Source organism: Cicer arietinum, chromosome 6, assembly GCF_000331145.2.
Source record: "Cicer arietinum cultivar CDC Frontier isolate Library 1 chromosome 6, Cicar.CDCFrontier_v2.0, whole genome shotgun sequence".
Classification (NCBI taxonomy): domain Eukaryota; kingdom Viridiplantae; phylum Streptophyta; class Magnoliopsida; order Fabales; family Fabaceae; genus Cicer; species Cicer arietinum.
Window position 1 is genome coordinate 3,263,972 of NC_021165.2, and position 16,950 is coordinate 3,280,921.

General features: G+C 31.5%; 2 protein-coding genes and 9 non-coding genes across 14 annotated transcripts; 2 read left to right on the top strand and 9 right to left on the bottom strand.

Moving 5' to 3' along the window:
* The first annotated feature begins 136 nt into the window (after positions 1-136).
* Positions 137-3,714, top strand: LOC101497208 (uncharacterized). Of its 3 annotated transcripts, none has more exons than XM_004503384.4 (4): positions 137-297; positions 863-1,091; positions 1,656-2,570; positions 2,742-3,714. In XM_004503384.4, exons 2-4 carry the CDS (start codon positions 1,029-1,031, stop codon positions 3,624-3,626), a joined length of 1,863 nt encoding a protein of 620 aa, XP_004503441.1. In that variant the 5' UTR covers positions 137-297; positions 863-1,028; the 3' UTR covers positions 3,627-3,714. The 3 variants fall into 3 exon arrangements, with proteins under 3 accessions (XP_004503441.1, XP_004503442.1, XP_073225960.1); XM_004503385.4 differs by having other exon boundaries at positions 863-1,046; XM_073369859.1 differs by lacking the exon at positions 863-1,091 and having other exon boundaries at positions 144-297.
* A 1,334-nt stretch (positions 3,715-5,048) lies between these two features.
* On the top strand, positions 5,049-7,918 carry LOC101497762 (chloroplast processing peptidase-like). 2 transcript variants are annotated; one of them, XM_004503386.4, is made up of 5 exons: positions 5,051-5,618; positions 6,344-6,481; positions 6,864-6,950; positions 7,346-7,413; positions 7,499-7,918. In XM_004503386.4, exons 1-5 carry the CDS (start codon positions 5,166-5,168, stop codon positions 7,635-7,637), a joined length of 885 nt encoding a protein of 294 aa, XP_004503443.1. In that variant the 5' UTR covers positions 5,051-5,165; the 3' UTR covers positions 7,638-7,918. The 2 variants fall into 2 exon arrangements, with proteins under 2 accessions (XP_073226088.1, XP_004503443.1); XM_073369987.1 differs by lacking the exon at positions 6,864-6,950 and having other exon boundaries at positions 5,049-5,618.
* Positions 7,919-9,199: 1,281 nt separating this feature from the next.
* LOC113787428 (small nucleolar RNA SNORD14) lies at positions 9,200-9,322 on the bottom strand. Its single transcript, XR_003473932.1, has one exon. It is a non-coding gene; the product is annotated as a small nucleolar RNA SNORD14 (small nucleolar RNA).
* A 185-nt stretch (positions 9,323-9,507) lies between these two features.
* Positions 9,508-9,629, bottom strand: LOC113787426 (small nucleolar RNA SNORD14). Its single transcript, XR_003473930.1, has one exon. It is a non-coding gene; the product is annotated as a small nucleolar RNA SNORD14 (small nucleolar RNA).
* A 236-nt stretch (positions 9,630-9,865) lies between these two features.
* Positions 9,866-9,955, bottom strand: LOC113787327 (small nucleolar RNA snR60/Z15/Z230/Z193/J17). The gene has a single exon (XR_003473834.1). It is a non-coding gene; the product is annotated as a small nucleolar RNA snR60/Z15/Z230/Z193/J17 (small nucleolar RNA).
* Positions 9,956-10,035: 80 nt separating this feature from the next.
* Positions 10,036-10,117, bottom strand: LOC113787347 (small nucleolar RNA U83). The gene has a single exon (XR_003473855.1). It is a non-coding gene; the product is annotated as a small nucleolar RNA U83 (small nucleolar RNA).
* A 245-nt stretch (positions 10,118-10,362) lies between these two features.
* Positions 10,363-10,461, bottom strand: LOC105852242 (small nucleolar RNA Z43). Its single transcript, XR_003473838.1, has one exon. It is a non-coding gene; the product is annotated as a small nucleolar RNA Z43 (small nucleolar RNA).
* Positions 10,462-11,049: 588 nt separating this feature from the next.
* Positions 11,050-11,173, bottom strand: LOC113787427 (small nucleolar RNA SNORD14). Its single transcript, XR_003473931.1, has one exon. It is a non-coding gene; the product is annotated as a small nucleolar RNA SNORD14 (small nucleolar RNA).
* A 198-nt stretch (positions 11,174-11,371) lies between these two features.
* On the bottom strand, positions 11,372-11,494 carry LOC113787423 (small nucleolar RNA SNORD14). The gene has a single exon (XR_003473927.1). It is a non-coding gene; the product is annotated as a small nucleolar RNA SNORD14 (small nucleolar RNA).
* Positions 11,495-11,779: 285 nt separating this feature from the next.
* Positions 11,780-11,869, bottom strand: LOC113787329 (small nucleolar RNA snR60/Z15/Z230/Z193/J17). Its single transcript, XR_003473835.1, has one exon. It is a non-coding gene; the product is annotated as a small nucleolar RNA snR60/Z15/Z230/Z193/J17 (small nucleolar RNA).
* Positions 11,870-12,323: 454 nt separating this feature from the next.
* Positions 12,324-12,410, bottom strand: LOC113787334 (small nucleolar RNA Z43). Its single transcript, XR_003473842.1, has one exon. It is a non-coding gene; the product is annotated as a small nucleolar RNA Z43 (small nucleolar RNA).
* Positions 12,411-16,950: the final 4,540 nt, after the last annotated feature.

A 16,950-nucleotide genomic window follows, 5' to 3' on the forward strand; every position in this document is an offset into this window, starting at 1 on the left:
AAAACAATTTCTTATAAGAATGCTGGCGTGGCCTAATCCACTCCACAAGTGAGGTTGTTATTGTCTTTTTGTAATAACAGCCTCAAAAAAGTTCCCCGAAATCTCATTGTGATAAATATTTGTGGATAAGAATCTCCAATGTATGCCACACACACGAAACTCACTAAAATACTATTAACATTTTTTCATTAATCACATTACATTGCATCACCATAGTTATAGTTTATAACATTAACAATTGGTTTCTAACTATGCACACCCAACTCAAAGCTTCCTTCAACTGCTCAATTGAGATAGGTAAAGTACCTCTTCCTCTATTTCTACTGAAATGTCATCAACTATGCAGCTTAGAATATATACTTTCTTTCTAGTTTCTAATTAATTTCTCCTTGCCACAGATGCTTAAATACTTTGTGATAATAGGCGCACTTAAGTCTTATTTGGATAAACAGCTTAATTAAGTTTTAATAACATTCAGACTCATCATACAAATAATTATGTAGAAGCTGTTTCTATAACGAAAAATAGTATAAATTTAAATTATTTTCATATAAGCTATAAGTTGTTTCTATAAGTTATTTGTGAATAATTTATGAGAATAAACTGAATACAAGTTATAGACATGTCATAAGCTGTTTCCATAAGACTCTCTCAAAAAGTCTGAGAAGTGCTTATCCTACTATATAAGTTCAAATATGTAAATCCAAAGAGGCTCTTAATACTATATAAGTTCAGACATGTCATCTTGTCCAGGATTAATTATGTCATTTATGGATTAATTCTGTGGATTCCTTTTTTTAATCATTGTATTATTAGATAAGAAAGTTGATGATAACATTTTCTGGTTGATTATATTTTGTAGTCTTGATAGAATAATCAAGGATGAGACATCTCCTTATGATGCTAGGAATATAGCTAGTCTTGCAGCCAGAATCTGATTCTGGCCAGGGTAGAAAGGTTGTTTGCTGAGGCATTCAGAAGCAGTCAAATATAGATTTCAGAGAATCTGATCAAGTTTATTCATTGTCATGGATAACAGCCAGAAGGTAGCCCTCATGAGTAATGAAAACGCTAAAGATTTATCAGTCATGGTACCGTGTTATTTTTAACTTTTTTTTTTCTTTTCTTGTCATTGTGACAGTATCAGAATATGATCTTTTTTGCATTAGGCATTTAGATGTGACTTGTAATAGTCCCTATGATATTGAGCATTTAGAAAATCATCAATGTTGCATTAGGCAAGAGGCATCTCTCTCTTATAAACGCTTTTTCAGGTCATATCTCATCTAACGCATGATTCTCAACATACATATCATTCATCTATGACAATGATTGGCATCAGGTTCTTTCAAGAACTTTAGGATGATCTCAATCTAAATGCTCTATGGTGCTAGAATAGTTTGAGGTTATCTAAATATATATAGTCATCAAGTGTAGATATTGAAATATTATCATCACTGAATGGTTGCAAGCTATTTGGAATTTCTAATGACTGCATAATTATCCACATCTTAGGGATGAAAAATTCAGTTACTCTAAGTGATGTCCTAAAAATTTATTTGATCATCGATTTATGCTTTGGACTCCAAAGATAATCATCAAAATCTGTTAAAACATTTCCTATAGTTTTTCATTTTTTGGCAATTTTGATACAGGAGCTGAGGCAGTACAAGAACAATCAATCAAAATCAAGCTCTACTCCAGAAGAAACATGCGATCAATCGCGCTGTCTTATCTGTACGGAGAACAACAGTTGTAAAACAGTTTATTCAAGAACCAAACTAATGGGTACTTTGATTGGAAGAGGAAAACCGCAAGAAGCCGAGACCATCTTCAACAGTTTGACCGAAGAAGGACATAGGCCAACTATTATAACATACACTACTCTTGTGGCTGCGTTAACGCGTCTAAAGCGTTTCAAGTCTATTCCTTCACTTCTTTCTAAAGTTGAAGAGAATGGAACGAAGCCAGATTCAATACTTTTCAATGCCATGATCAATGCGTTTTGTGATTCTGGTAAGGTACATGAAGCGATGAAAATCTTTCGGAAAATGAAGGAGTGTGGATGCAAACCAACAACTAGTACTTTCAATACTCTCATTAAAGGATTTGGAGTTGTTGGAAGGCCTAATGAAGCAATGAAACTGCTACAAATGATGTGTCAAGATGGAAATGTGAAACCAAATGAGAGAACATATAATATTCTCATCCAAGCTTGGTGTACCAAGAAGAAATTGGAAGAAGCATGGAATGTTATGCATAAAATGGTTGACTCCGGCCTGCAGCCAGATGTTGTCACGTACAACACACTTGCAAGAGCATATGCTCAGAATGGTGAGACATATAATGCTGAAAGGTTAATATTGAAAATGCAGCAGTATAACAAAGTGAAGCCTAACGAACGAACTTGCGGTATCATCATAAGCGGTTATTGTAAGGAAGGTAACATGACAGAAGCCTTGAGATATCTCTACAAAATGAAGGAGCTTGGAGTGCATCCAAATCCTGTAGTTTTCAACTCACTTATCAAAGGATATTTAGACATTACAGATACAGATGGAGTAGATGAGGTAATTTCTGATATCTCATACTTATCATAAGATCAATAGTTCCTTGTATGCATTTTTAATCTAATAGTCTCTTGCAAAATTGTTCTTCAATACTTGTATCCTATTGGCCTTTAATTATTCAGTATCATGTATTGTGATAAAAATAGTAACTTAGAAATGAAATTTGATCAGGCATTGACATTGATGGAAGAATTTGGGATCAAACCAGATGTAGTGACATATAGCACCATCATGAATGCATGGAGTTCATCAGGACTTATGGACAATTGTGAGGAGATATTCGATGACATGGTGAAAGCTGGGATAGAACCCGACATCCACGCTTACAGCATCCTTGCGAAAGGCTACGTACGTGCCGGGCAGACAGGTAAAGCAGAGGCTCTTCTGACTTCAATGACCAAATACGGTTTACAACCAAATGTTGTGATCTTCACTACCATAATCAGTGGATGGTGTGCCGCTGGCAAAATGGATCGCGCGTTTAGACTTTATGAGAAAATGCAAGAAATTGGAACTCAGTCGAATTTGAAAACTTATGAAACTTTAATATGGGGGTATGGAGAAGCAAAACAACCGTGGAAAGCAGAAGAGTTACTTGTTACCATGGAACAAAGTGGCATAGCTCCTGAAACGTCCACTATCCAGTTGGTCGCTGACGCTTGGCGTGCCATTGGTTTGTTGAAAGAAGCCAACAGAATTCTAAATGGTTCAGAGGAAGAATCTGATCTAGATGAAAATTTTGATAGTGACGAGATACCTGTGCAGAACTTGGAGAGAATTGATAAGAAACAAAAACTTGGTGCTTCTTCTCTGTCTAATCTACTGCAAATGCCTGATATAGTGGTAGCTCATCCAGAAAGAACCTCTAATGGAAACATAAAAAGCCAAATGATAGTCAAAGCATGTGACACTATGCGAAACGCTACCACTTCCATTGTTTTTGCTCGTACAAAATTGTACGCAGTACAGCCATTGATTATAAGTAGGCATAAAATTCAACATCAGATTATTAGGCCTTTCTTTGAGTGTTGCAGATTAGTGTCAATACATTGTTGAGATTATTTTTCTGGTGTGGTTATCTCATATTGATTTGTGATGAAACACAAAATCATATTTGAATATATATTTTTTGCTTCCATGACAATGAATTCTGTTCTGATAGAGAAACTGTAGATTTTATTCAAGGACTTCAGAAATCAGAACATACACTTACAGTTATGCCTAAATTATGGTGTAAATTATGTTTGTGGACTGATGCTCCTTCTATTCACTTGTCAATGAAATGCACAAGATGGATGACTATAGATAGAATTGTTTGATTTGTGTTGCTGTTAATGCATATAGTTGATAAATCTGACTTTTGTCAAGGAAAAACACTGACTTTTAAGTTAAGGGGTGCTACTCTATAATTTTTTTTAAAAACTCTATCAATTTTCAAAGTGCGACTTGAATTTTTTTCAATAAACATAAAACTATTTCAGTCAAATCTAATCACACTTCATATGAGTAGTTAGGAGGCCAACCTTCATGGTGAGAGGTGCAACATCTTTTTTGATGTATACATGCATCCGATGTTATGCTAAACTTAATTTTGAGGGTAGAATATTAGTACATTTGAATTTAAAAAAAGTGGCTAGACTTGAGACCTAACCATCTTTGTACACAGCTCAATCCTAGGCTAATTTAAAATTTATCATCATATTAATTTAAAATTGCTTATTATTTTATTGATATATTTTGAAATTAATGTTGTTTAATAAAAATGCAAGAAAAATTAATACCAATTCATTAAATATCTAAATGAATATCTACATGTTATGATATGATTAGATGACCATGTAGTTGTTTTTTTTAATACTATTTGTGTATAATCATTAAAATTATTTTCTTCATGTAATAAAAAGTTCATTCTCTAAAATATTTTTGATGAGAACTTACTTGACTTTAAGAAAAAGATAATTAAAATATGAAATTCTAAATTAATTGAATCGTACTTTTATCATAATATTATTAAATTAAAATAAGTACAATTAGTTAAAGTTTATTTATTTTTTTAATATTTAAGACAACTTTTTAAGGGTTGTTGTCAAGACATATGAAAAAGAACATTAATAAAATGTGTTTAAGATTTTAAACGTTGTGTCAAAGATTAAAAAAAATAATCATATTATTTTTTGAAAAAATTTATTATTGATTTAAAACTATTTTACACCAAAACTTATTTTGTAAAATAATTTAAAAAATAACCGTAAAAACAAAGGAACACCATATTTGGTGTCTAATTTTATTTTTCAAAGATCATTTCCTAAAGAAAATAAATGGAATGAAAAAATAAATATTTTAAAAAGTAAATAGAAATAAACAAACTTGAGAAACAAGAAAGAAAAAAGACAAATACATCGAAAAACTTACCGAACAGACAAAAGGTAATCTTGACCGTACATATATAAATGATAATGAGTTTTATTTAAATTTGTATATGTTAGTTTTATCTGAAAGTGATTCGAGAATTGAATTGAAGCTTGAAAGTTGAAAGTTGAAACTGAAGTGAAGTGAAGAGAACATAGTGAGTGACACTCTAAGAATAAGAAAGATATGCCATCATTCTCTATCTTCCCATCAATTCAAACCCCTAATTTAGACCAACCTCATCTCTTCAATTCCATCAAATTCCCCAATTTCCGTTTCAATTCAACACTCTCTCCACCACCACAACACTCTCTCCCCAACTTCCCCCAACTCTACATAACCTCCACCACTCTTCGCCGTAGAAATAATATCCACTTCAGAAAAGCTTTTAAAGATTCCGGTGGTGGTGCTGGTGGTGGTGGCGGCGGAGATGGTGGTGGAGGTGACCCTGATGTGGACAAAAAGACTAATGGACCTTTTCCAGATTGGTTGAATTTCACTTCTGATGATGCCAAAACGGTTTTTGCTGCTCTTGCTATATCGCTTGCATTTCGTACGTTTATTGCTGAGCCTAGGTACATTCCTTCCTTGTCCATGTATCCTACCTATGATGTTGGAGATAGAATTGTTGCTGAAAAGGTACTCTCTTTTTTCTTCCTATGCTTTTTCATCTCAACAAAATATATTATAGGGTCTCAATGAAATAAGCTAAAAGCAACTTATAGACATGTCATAAGCTAAGTTCTCTCAAATGGTTTCTAGGGTGTTTATGCCAGTAGAAAAGCTCAAATGAGCTAATCCAATCAGACCAAACTCTATTATGATGCATCTCTAGGTAGATTGTAGGTGCTTCTTCGTATGAAAACTTTAGCTATTTGTTGAAAGATGGTTATACTTCTATGTTCAGTGCTCTTCTATAACATTCACAGGTTTAGAGAGCAGAGGGCTGAGAATCAATTAACAGCAGTTTATTCAAATGGTTAAGTTTATGATGTTTGTGTGAGAATTAGTGATTCTAATGTTGATTCAGGACATATATAATTTTCCAAGTTTGTGGTGCATTGTAGATTTTAGTTCATAGTAATTCATTGGGTACTAATTTGATAAAATCAAGCTTTTTATACATAATCAGAAAATTCTTAGTTCCTTTTGTTGAAGCATTTTAATTCCTGTCTTAGTTCTTGACTGATAATAGTCTCAGTTGGTCATGAGAGTTGTTATTGTATAACTCAATACTCGACTACTCACGGGATAGAATCATGTAAATACATGGCAATGCCCTTCTAATAGACTTCACATCAAATTTCAACTAGACTTTTTGTTACGATGCATCTCTTAGTAATGATACATCTTCATGTTTTCAGGTTTCATACTATTTTAGAAAGCCGTGTGCAAATGATATTGTGATATTTAAAAGCCCTCCAGTTCTTCAAGAAGTTGGATACACCGATGATGATGTTTTCATAAAACGTGTGGTTGCAAAGGAAGGTGATATCGTAGAGGTAGGATCTTTGGTGATGAACATTCATGCCCTTGTTTTATGATGTTGTCTTTTAATTTTTTGATTAATTCCTTGTTGAGCTAATGTGATTGTGCAATGTTGTGTTTCATGATTACAACAAATGCTCATAATAATGTCTTGTCATTAGCTTTCGTTTGTCAATGTCTTAGTTTTCCTCTTACTTGATTATCGTTTTCGGTGGAAGGTTAATCTGTTTTGAGGTTTGGCTAACTGACTAGTGATCACTGTTTTTTTGCTTGTATTTGAAACTTTGAAATTTTCATGAATGTAGAATATTGCATCAGTATTCAGTTATAACTTCAGTCAGATTCTCGCTCTGTTTGATTCTGTGTCTTAAATGTGAGCAATTGAATTATTTGCAGGTTCGTAAAGGGCATCTTGTAGTTAATGGGGTTGAGAGGGATGAGAAGTTTATCAATGAACCACCAAATTACGAGATGAAACCCACAGTAAGTTCTACCATGTTTTAGTCATCAAGGATCTGCTTAACTATGGTTTTAAAATTAAGAATAACATATGCATATAATTAATAATTTAAAACAAAATAACTTGAATAAAAAACCACGCATCATTCTTTGAGAGAATAGCCTAAAAGATGAAGTTATCTCAAGAAAGTATAATCTAAGTTAATATACTGTGGTGGATGAGACCTAAACATAGATTATGAAGATAATCTGGGTCAGGTATTTGAGGGTTGTTCTTCCTATATGTTGTCTTCGGCTAGTTGTGTTTGAGGCACGTCTTCAGCTAATTTTGTTTTGGGATTGGATCATTTCTGCCACTGTACAAAAGTTCATAACCAGTTGGTTTCGTATCTAGTTTAATAATATTATTTGCTTTGCAGCGTGTGCCAGAGAACTACGTTTTCGTGATGGGAGACAACCGCAATAACAGCTATGACTCCCACGTGTGGTAATATGTTTAAGGATTATATGCATTATGTACACTATTCTTATATCTGAGTTATTTCCTGACGTGTTAGATGCAATTTACTTAGGGGTCCCCTGCCAGCCAAGAATATCATAGGTAGATCAGTATTCCGCTATTGGCCACCGAATAGAATTGCCGGAACAATTGCTAAGGAAGGGTGCGCTGTTGAAACCAAGCCAGAGACTACTACTCTTGCATCTCAATGATGAAGGCAGCAACTTTTTGACATTTATATAATGTTAATTTTTGTCAAGCTTCATTTTACTGTTCATTATGTACAACAGTTAGTGGGAAAAACGTTTTTATGCTCCTTCCCATCATTCATCGGGTCGGCTCGTGTAGTTGCCGACCACCCTTTTGTAACAAGATATTGAATCCAAACATTAGCTAGACACATTAAAGAAATGATGGAATTCTATATTCTGATTTTGTATTAACATCGTATTTACATCTGGTTAATTAGAAAATTGGATGAATTTTTGCAGTATGTGGCAGTTGTACTCTTTAAGCAACTTTCCCAATCCTATTAACTATATGAAACAGACCAAAATATTATATGCTAGGCTTTTGGTTCTTTTCAGTGACACAATATTGTCTATATGGTTGGAGATTCACCAAAATCATATCTGCTACTTTAAAGTGCATGTTCACCCTCTTTCTATCTGTCTTGGTTTTGTATATAGATAATTTTACCCTGTCTTGTTGCGCCTTGCAATGTGAATAGCTGCTGCCAAAAAGCACTAGTCAATATTTTATCTCTGTCTAAAACAACGAATTCTGCAATACATGTAGTTTGGCAACGTTGTGCATAGAAACTTCAATGACTTACCTAAGAGGATAAGATGGGTAATGTCTCTTTCAACTTAATCAAAAGTCTTGAGTTTAAACCCAACAATGAAAATGAAACAGTATTGAATAGTTGAAGGATAGTTTTGCACTAATTTTGGTCTTATCCAGCGCAAGAAATAATATCCGATTCACCCCAAAAAAACTTCAACTTGCTCGTAAAATAAGTTTAGAGAATATATGTTTAATATGCTATGAAATATGTAATAAATTTGAATCCTCTCCTTTTCTCTATCATGTTAGATGAGACATATAGACAAACATTGCATACCAAGTAAAATCTTTTTTATTAAATTTGTTATTATGTTTATTAGCAGATTTTATATAAATCCATTCTTGTTATTCTAATAAGAATACAATTCATACAATAAAAAATAATTTCGGCATTTAATGCATTTGTATTATACACAATTTACAATTATACAACTCACAATTGTATCGGATGAATAATTACATATTTATGATCATATTACATTACCCTTTACATTTAAAAATAACATTTGAAAAAGAAGGTATATTGTAGTCATCCTCCAAAGTCAGATAGTGCAGTTTTCTTGTTTAATCTTGTATCGCTTGGCCAGATTCAAAATTCACTTAGCAAGTAGTCAAAAGGATATTCAGCTTAGAAACTACTGAGATGATCATATTTTATGTAGCCAATAGTCCATCCTATCTCAAGACCAAAATTCAATGTAGTTTGAAGCCTGCAAGTTAGTGACATCAATTGGAAATTTTGTCACTTAAGAAAAGTAATTTTTAGTCAAAACATAAGGAACCAAAACAATTTTTACTCAACACAGTTTTTCAACTTGTTGATCAACAATAATAGACAAAGGGAATTTGCAGAAACGAAAGGGAATCCATAAAATCATTCCAAACATACAATAAAATTTGAACACATGACAAATAACACATGAAAGATTGTCTCAGACATCCAAGGAAGGATAAAGCAGCATTAACTCTCAAGCCTGGCGAAGGCGAAAGTTCTTAGGCGGCCACTGCGAATGTTTTGAGAAACAAGCCTTTGGATTTATCATCATTGAGCAATTTATAAATTAACAACTAACATCAAACAAGTGCAGGAAAATTACACATTAAATATAGCTACTCCAATTTTGTAGTTTAAGCACACCTATGAACATTCAAACATTCAATAAGCTATGATAATAACAGACTTTAGTTCAAATAGACTGTTTAGAACATAATAATGATAAAATAGATTCATCAATTCGTCTCAGACATCCAAGGAATGATAAAACAGCATTAGCTCTCAAGCCTGGCGTAGGCGAAAGCTCTTGGGCGGCCACTGCGAATGTTTTGAGAAACAAGCCTTAAAGATATCATCACAGACGACAATTAATCAAAGATATATCAAACACTACAACATGAAACTGATGAAATATTGCACTTAAAAATGGGAAATTAACAAGGAACTATCAACCAGCAGCTGAAGTGCTTAAGTTCTAACGAACTGCTTTATAATCGAAGAAAACAGATAAAAACTTTAATCAATTTTGAAAAACACAAACCAAAATACATGACACAAAAACAGTTCACAAAACCAAACTATGTTTGCTAGTTTACATGAAGGAGTCATCAGATAGGAGCGAAAGACTAAAAATTTGTATAATCACAAATAGATCAGTTGAACTATGCATATGATCATCATATGACCCTCCAATGATAACAAGAATATTTAGGGTCAATCTCAAGGAGCATAAATAAAAAAAATAATAAACAAAATGAATAAAAATAAAAAACCTCAGAAGGAAGGCAGTATAGGTATAGTAATCAGCAAAGATCATACTTTACATATTTTCCCTTGATTTCATCATTGGAACAACAGTGCAAACTATTAAAAAACAACCTGAGAAGACAAAATTCAACCTTAGAAAAAGAGAGAAACAAACGGCCTCATAGAGAAGATTAGTTTTTTCAACATAAATAAATTCGGACATATGCTTGTCTTAATTTATTTTATAATCATTGGCAATTTGAGAAAAGATACATTACAAGCAAAGAACTGTAAAATATCATAAGCAGAAAATCAAAATTTGAATTGAAAACGTCAATGTCAAAAAGAAGGGACTCAGAATATGGGTGGTGATATAACAGGATGGTCGGCAAGGCCGATTTGGCCAATTACGACGAACGAGACCTAATCACATAGAGTCGTCATTGTCACCTTCAATTTAAATGAGACCTGATAGCCTACACATAGTCAAGAATAAATGACAATTCTTGTAAATGACATAAATGGAATACTCAAATAGGACACTAAACATTTAACAAATTACCCCTGGTATTACTACGCCATGTCTAGGCCACCTATGTTAAAATCAAGAAAACCTATTGCCCTACATTTAGAGGTAGGGCATCAGACAAGTAGTGTACACTTATCGAATGATAGAGTATCAGTTGGACAATAAGAGAAACCAAAGGGGGGAATTTTTCACAAACATAATATTTTGTTACAATCAATTAGTAGTCCTGGTCGATTGCAACAAAATATGAAACAAAATGGAACCATTTTGTATCATATTCAGTTACATCGATCAAGACTAATATTAGGAAATGTGTCACAGTCACATCAGTTGGAACACATTGACTAGTGAATAATAACATAAAAAACTATGAAAACATACTATAGTTCCAAAAGTATAAGAATTCAAAGTTTTCATAAAAGCAGCACTAGGGATGATTGAGGTAATCAAAGAGTCAAAGAGATGAGAATAAAACAATTAAAACAGTAACTATCTAACAATAAAAGGGTGTCTCAGACATCCAAGGAAGGATAAAGCAGCATTAACTCTCAAGCCTGGCGAAGGCGAAAGCTCTTAGGCGGCCACTGCGAATGTTTTGAGAAACAAGCCTTTGGATTTATCATCATTGAACAATTTACAAATTAACAACTAACATCACACAAGTGCAGGAAAATTGTGCAAATAGACAACAAATGTAGCTCCACTACACTATTAAATTGAATTTTGTGAAGCATAAAATGTAACTTTACCACACATACTATGATCACTACATTATTACTTTTGCTATTAAAAGTTATAATAGCTGATATAATAATATCCATTAGTCAAATCGTCTCAGACATCCAAGGAAGGATAAAACAGCATTAGCTCTCAAGCCTGGCGTAGGCGAAAGCTCTTAGGCGGCCACTGCGAATGTTTTGAGAAACAAGCCTCAAATGATATCATCACAGACGACAATTAATCAAACATGGATAAGAAAAACTACAACATAAAAGAGATCAGAATTGGAAACAATATTTCATCCTTATATGATCAATATAATGTTGAGAAAGGTTAGTCCTAAAAATTGAAAACAGAAACAAATCCACACCACAAGGATTTACCAACATGCAGCTTAACCGCTAATAATTTGCATTATAATCAAGAAAAGAGAAAAAATAAATTAAAATGATTTTGAAAAACTTAAAATACATAAAACAAAGAGTTCACAAAACCAAATTGTGTTGTTAGTTTAATGGAGGAGTCATCAGATAGGAGCGAAAGACTATAAATTTGTATAATCATGAATAGATCAGTTGAACTATGCTTTTGATCATCACATGACCCCCCAACGGTAACAAGAATAAATGGTGTCAATCTCAAGGAGAATTAATCAAACTCAAAAACAATAATCAAAATTAAATAAAAATAAAAAATCTCAGAATGAAGGCATAGTAATCATCAAACTTCATCTTTACATATTTTCCCTTTGGCTTCACTATTGGAACAGTGCAAATTACTGTTAAAAACCATCTGAGAAGACAAATCAAAAACATTAAATACAAAAAAAATAGAACATGCAAAAATTAAAAGAGAGTTATCAACGGCCTCATACAAAAAGTAGGTTTTTCAACATGAATAAATTCGGACATATGCTTGTCTTTATTAATATTTTAATCATTGGCCAATTGAAAAACACAAGCATTAGCAAAAAAGAACAAAAACAAAATTGAATAAATAAATAAATAAAAAACGAAAAACCTAATCTAAATTAAAATTGAAGATATTTGGAAGATAAAGAAGGGACTCAGAATATAAGAGGATGATCGGCAAGGCCAACTTGGCCAATTACGACGAACGAGACCTAATCAAATAGGGTCATCATTGTCACCTTCAATTTCCATGAATGTTGTTTCGCATAAACACAAAATCGAAAGAACAATAATAATAAAACGAGAAGAGAAAGTGGGAGAAGGGAATGGTGAGTTCAGCGGCGGTGAGAAACTCTACTGAGAAAAATGGTAAAGAAAAGGTGGTTATAAATAGAGTTAGAGATGGGTTTCAACCGAAAACCTTAACAATTGTGGTCACAGGCCCAATTATGTTTTCAGGCTTACCACCACACCCATTTTCACCAAGTTATACCCCCACCTACACACACTTTTTAAATTAAAATTCGATTTTATTCTTTAAAATAAAAAACTCAAATGAGATACTATTATTTTGTTAATTTTACCGTAGAATCAAACACACATTTAAAATGTTCGTTTAAAAAAAAAGTAAAAAAAATTTGATAAATTTTTTAAAAATACATTTACAGTTTTTAAAAATACTTCCTGACTTAGGTAACCTTAAATTGAGTTTTCTATAGTATATATATGTATTTCGAAAAATTTAAAAGATAACTTAAAATAAATAAAATGATAAGTTTAGTAAAATTTTGGATAGGAGTATAACTTCACAGGAATAGCTGAAAATTTTCCAAAGTAAATAAGACCATGTCACGGTCCAATCTTGTGAAAGTAAAGCCTTACATGTAATTCGTACGGTCAAAATGATCTAATAGAAAAAATGGTAAATAAAATATTGCATCAAGGAATAATCAAACCTAGTGAAAAGCATCATAAATAAATAAAAACATAAATAATAATAATAATGATAATAAATAAATATAAATAAATAAAACAATACAAATTTCATTCCACCTTTGTATTCTATATCAATGATCACTTTTATTTATTTATTTATTTCTCCTTACTTTTTCTCATCCAACAACATAAATTGCACCTAGCACCTATATATCCTCAATTTATAAAATAAATTTAACATCAAAAATATAATTTCTCATTATTTGAAAGGTGTTTATTGAAATTCTTTGAAGTAAATACACAACTCTAATGTTAAAAAATGAATCTCTAAAAAAATCTTATTTTGTTTAAAATCTTATTTTGATACTTAGAGTAGAAAAATATAGATTTTGTTTAAAATCTTCTTCTCACTCAATAAGTTCTTTGGCGTGGTCCATCCGACGAAGATTCAACTTGGAAATCCAAAAAAGTCATACATACAAAATACTCACACTTATTTTAAAACTCAAGGTTAATAGTGGTTAACAAAAAAAATTAAATAAATTTGAGGACGAATTTTCATTAGGAGAAGATATTGAAACGCACAATTTCATTAAAAAAAAAACTCAAATTTCATCCAACTTACATTTTCCCACTTAACATTTTCTCTCATTCTCTCTCGGGAGCAACACTACACCCATCTCCTCTCTTATATTTTTTCTCCTTGATTCTCCTCCACCACAACACAAATTGCACCCATATATCATAAACCTATAAAATGAATTTGACATCTCAAAAAACATAACTTATCATAACTTATCGTTAAGATTTTTGTGTTAGGGTTAGTGAATTAATGAAGGATAAGAGTACTCATTATGTGAAAGGTGTTTATTGAGGTCATTTGAGGTAAATACACAATTTCAATGTTAAGGAATAAATCTCTATAAAAATGTAGTTTTGTTTAAAAAATCTTATTTTAGTGCATAGAGTAGATTTAAAGATTTTTATGATTTCGTATAGTTAGCTAAACTTTATAATAATTTTTTTTAAAGTCTTGAGAATATTTTTTATAATTAAATTTGTTAACTAAGATATTGTCTGCTATTCAGGTAGTTGTTGGAGAATAAACTTAGTTAATTTTTCAAATGTGTTAGTGAACGACGATTATTATCATTTATTTTTATTATACTATAATTATTATTTTACTTGTTTTTTAAATTAAAATATTTATTTTTAAAATAATGAGCAACACAGCCTTTCATTTTTATTTTTTTTTAGGTTTCATCCTTTATTTATTAATCTCCCATTTTCATTCCATTGTAGATGAAATATTTGATGAGTTGTTTGGAGTTAAATACTTTTCTAAACTAGATTTAAGTCTAGGTTTCACCAAGTATTGATTGATCCCATAGATAGACAAAAATACTGTCATTATGAATCACCATAGTTGCTATGAACGACTAGTTATGTCATTTGACTTTACTAATGCACCAGCAACTTCCAATGACAAATGAATGAAGTGTTTTAAAGAAGACAAAAAGATTAAAAAGGTGTTTAACGGTTGTGTTGTCCACACTACAACAATTGAGGACTAGATCAAATAAAGTCGTGTTGTCATTGACAAGATTAATCGCCACTACCACAAATCATCCAGAAGATTAATCACCACTCCCACAAATCATCCAGACCTCCGATAACAATTGAGGACTAGAGACATGTTGTTGGATCATCTCAAATACAACTTAGCAACAAAACAATAAATTATGAAGCACCAAATTGACAAATATAGAAAGGACATCCATTTGAATGTTGGTGAGATGGTACTAGTTAAATTACAATCTCATAAGCGAAATTCCACTACATATAAAAAGAATTGAAAATGAGGTGTGATCAATGAATTATGGCACATGTTTTTAATTTTATACTATCACATTTCGAAAGTTCTTTATACTTTAGATTAATTTTTTAGCATGTTTCTAAACTTTGGATCGTAATTGAGTTTTAATGTTATTATTTGCATATTGATTTATGTTCGCTCTCCAGACCATAACTTGAACTCTAGATATCGGATTGGCACATGCGAGCAGACGTTGAAAAACTAAAATTCAGAGTTACAACTTTTAAGCTAGTACAAAAGTCCAATTCCAAACTTTACTAGGTCTAAACTGGAGATTACGTGATCTTAGCTTTTTGTAATAATTTTTAGTATTAGTCCAATTGTTTTTAGCCCAAATTTAAGTAATATATATATATATATATTAGGGAAGTTCATTTCTGCTTTTTAGAAATAGATTTAGATACTTAGAGTTTTCTTGTTTTCTTATTTGTGAATAAATAGAACATTTTCGATAAAAGACTAAACTTCTCAAATTAATCTATTGTTTCAGAATTTCATTAAGACCTTGAGATTTATTTTATAATGTTAATAAATTAACATATTAATTTTCTTTTGTTTTATTCGATTATATTGTTATTATGATTACTTAATTTGAATCTCAATAGGATTGACAAAATTAATTTGACAGAATTCGATTTCTAAATTAAATAAATTATAGTTTTTCGACGCTTGATCGTTAACTATAATACATCGATTATTGTGAATCAATGGATTAATCGTTCTAACATGATTGTAATTCGTTTTCTTAATACGTCTAAAACTATATTCGAAACTCGCCTTTTTAATTTAATTATTCTAAATTTAGTTAATATAATCAGAAATATTTAAGAAACAACTCGAGTTGGTGCCCGTATGTTATGTTTTATTAGTCGTATTTGACCTGCGTACGACAACGAATCAACTTGGCGTCGTTGTCAGGGAATCTCTAATAACAATAGAGCATTGCTTATCATCCTAACAGTTTTTTTTTTTTTTTTTTTTTTTTTTTTTTTTTTTTTTTTTGTGTTTTGTTGCTCTACAGATCGTGTAGGCTTGTTGCTAGCTCGTATAGGCACTTTGCTAGTCAAAAAAATCAGTTTTCATGCGACTCTCTCGGATTGCCCCTAATTTTTGCTAGAAAATCACAAAACAAAATCTCATATTGTCATAAATTTTTTCGTTTAGACCACTTTTATAATTTTTTTTATTTTTCATATTCTCAACAAAAAAATCCAAAAAAATGTGGGTTATGTTTATTTGATTTTTACAATTTTTTTGGATTTTATTTGATAGAGTTTTTCATTTTACACTTCAATTTTAATAATAGGGACATTATTGGAATTTTCATAATTGTGTTGTTGCATTGCATTGTTATACTCTCGCGATGCATGATTATGGTCTGTTATATGAATCTGCATCCCCGTGATCCTGAAATAGATAGGACTTTTTATTTACTTCGTAGATTTAATAGAACTTCTAGTGCAAATAAGTTAGGTAGTGAAAATGATTATGTGTTCAGTCATACCTTATTTGACTTTGATTTTGAGTGTGAGTTCATTAATCCTAATATAGATGATATGAATAATAGAACCTTAAGACAACTTGTTTCACTTGATGTCACTTATAATGCATTCTGTATTGAATATCCTAAAGGTATTGTACCATTTAAACTTAAATTTGGTTTAATACACTTGCTTCCAAAGTTTAATGGTCTTGCAGATGAGGATCCTCACAAACACTTGAAGGACTTCCACATTGTGTGTTCTACCATGAAGTCTCAAGGAGTCACAAATGACCATATCAAGATGAGAGTCTTCCCATTCTCACTTCAAGATGTTGCCAAGGACTGGTCTAAATAAGTTATTCCTAGAAAATTTATTCGCTGCCTCCATAATTGCTTCAATCAGAAAAAAAAAAAAAAAAAAAAAAAAAAAAAAAAAAAAAAAAAAAAAAAAAAAAAAAAAAAAAATTAAAAATAGGTGGCGTT

Excerpts from the sequence above, each read along its gene's own strand:
- LOC101497208 (XM_004503384.4), top strand. The coding sequence starts at position 1,029 with ATGGATAACAGCCAGAAGGTAGCCCTCATGAGTAATGAAAACGCTAAA. Across the intron at positions 1,092-1,655 it reads CTAAAGATTTATCAGTCATG|GAGCTGAGGCAGTACAAGAA; the intron begins GTACCGTGTTAT and ends ATTTTGATACAG. Across the intron at positions 2,571-2,741 it reads ATACAGATGGAGTAGATGAG|GCATTGACATTGATGGAAGA; the intron begins GTAATTTCTGAT and ends AAATTTGATCAG.
- LOC101497762 (XM_004503386.4), top strand. The coding sequence starts at position 5,166 with ATGCCATCATTCTCTATCTTCCCATCAATTCAAACCCCTAATTTAGAC. Across the intron at positions 5,619-6,343 it reads ATAGAATTGTTGCTGAAAAG|GTTTCATACTATTTTAGAAA; the intron begins GTACTCTCTTTT and ends TCATGTTTTCAG. Across the intron at positions 6,482-6,863 it reads AGGAAGGTGATATCGTAGAG|GTTCGTAAAGGGCATCTTGT; the intron begins GTAGGATCTTTG and ends AATTATTTGCAG.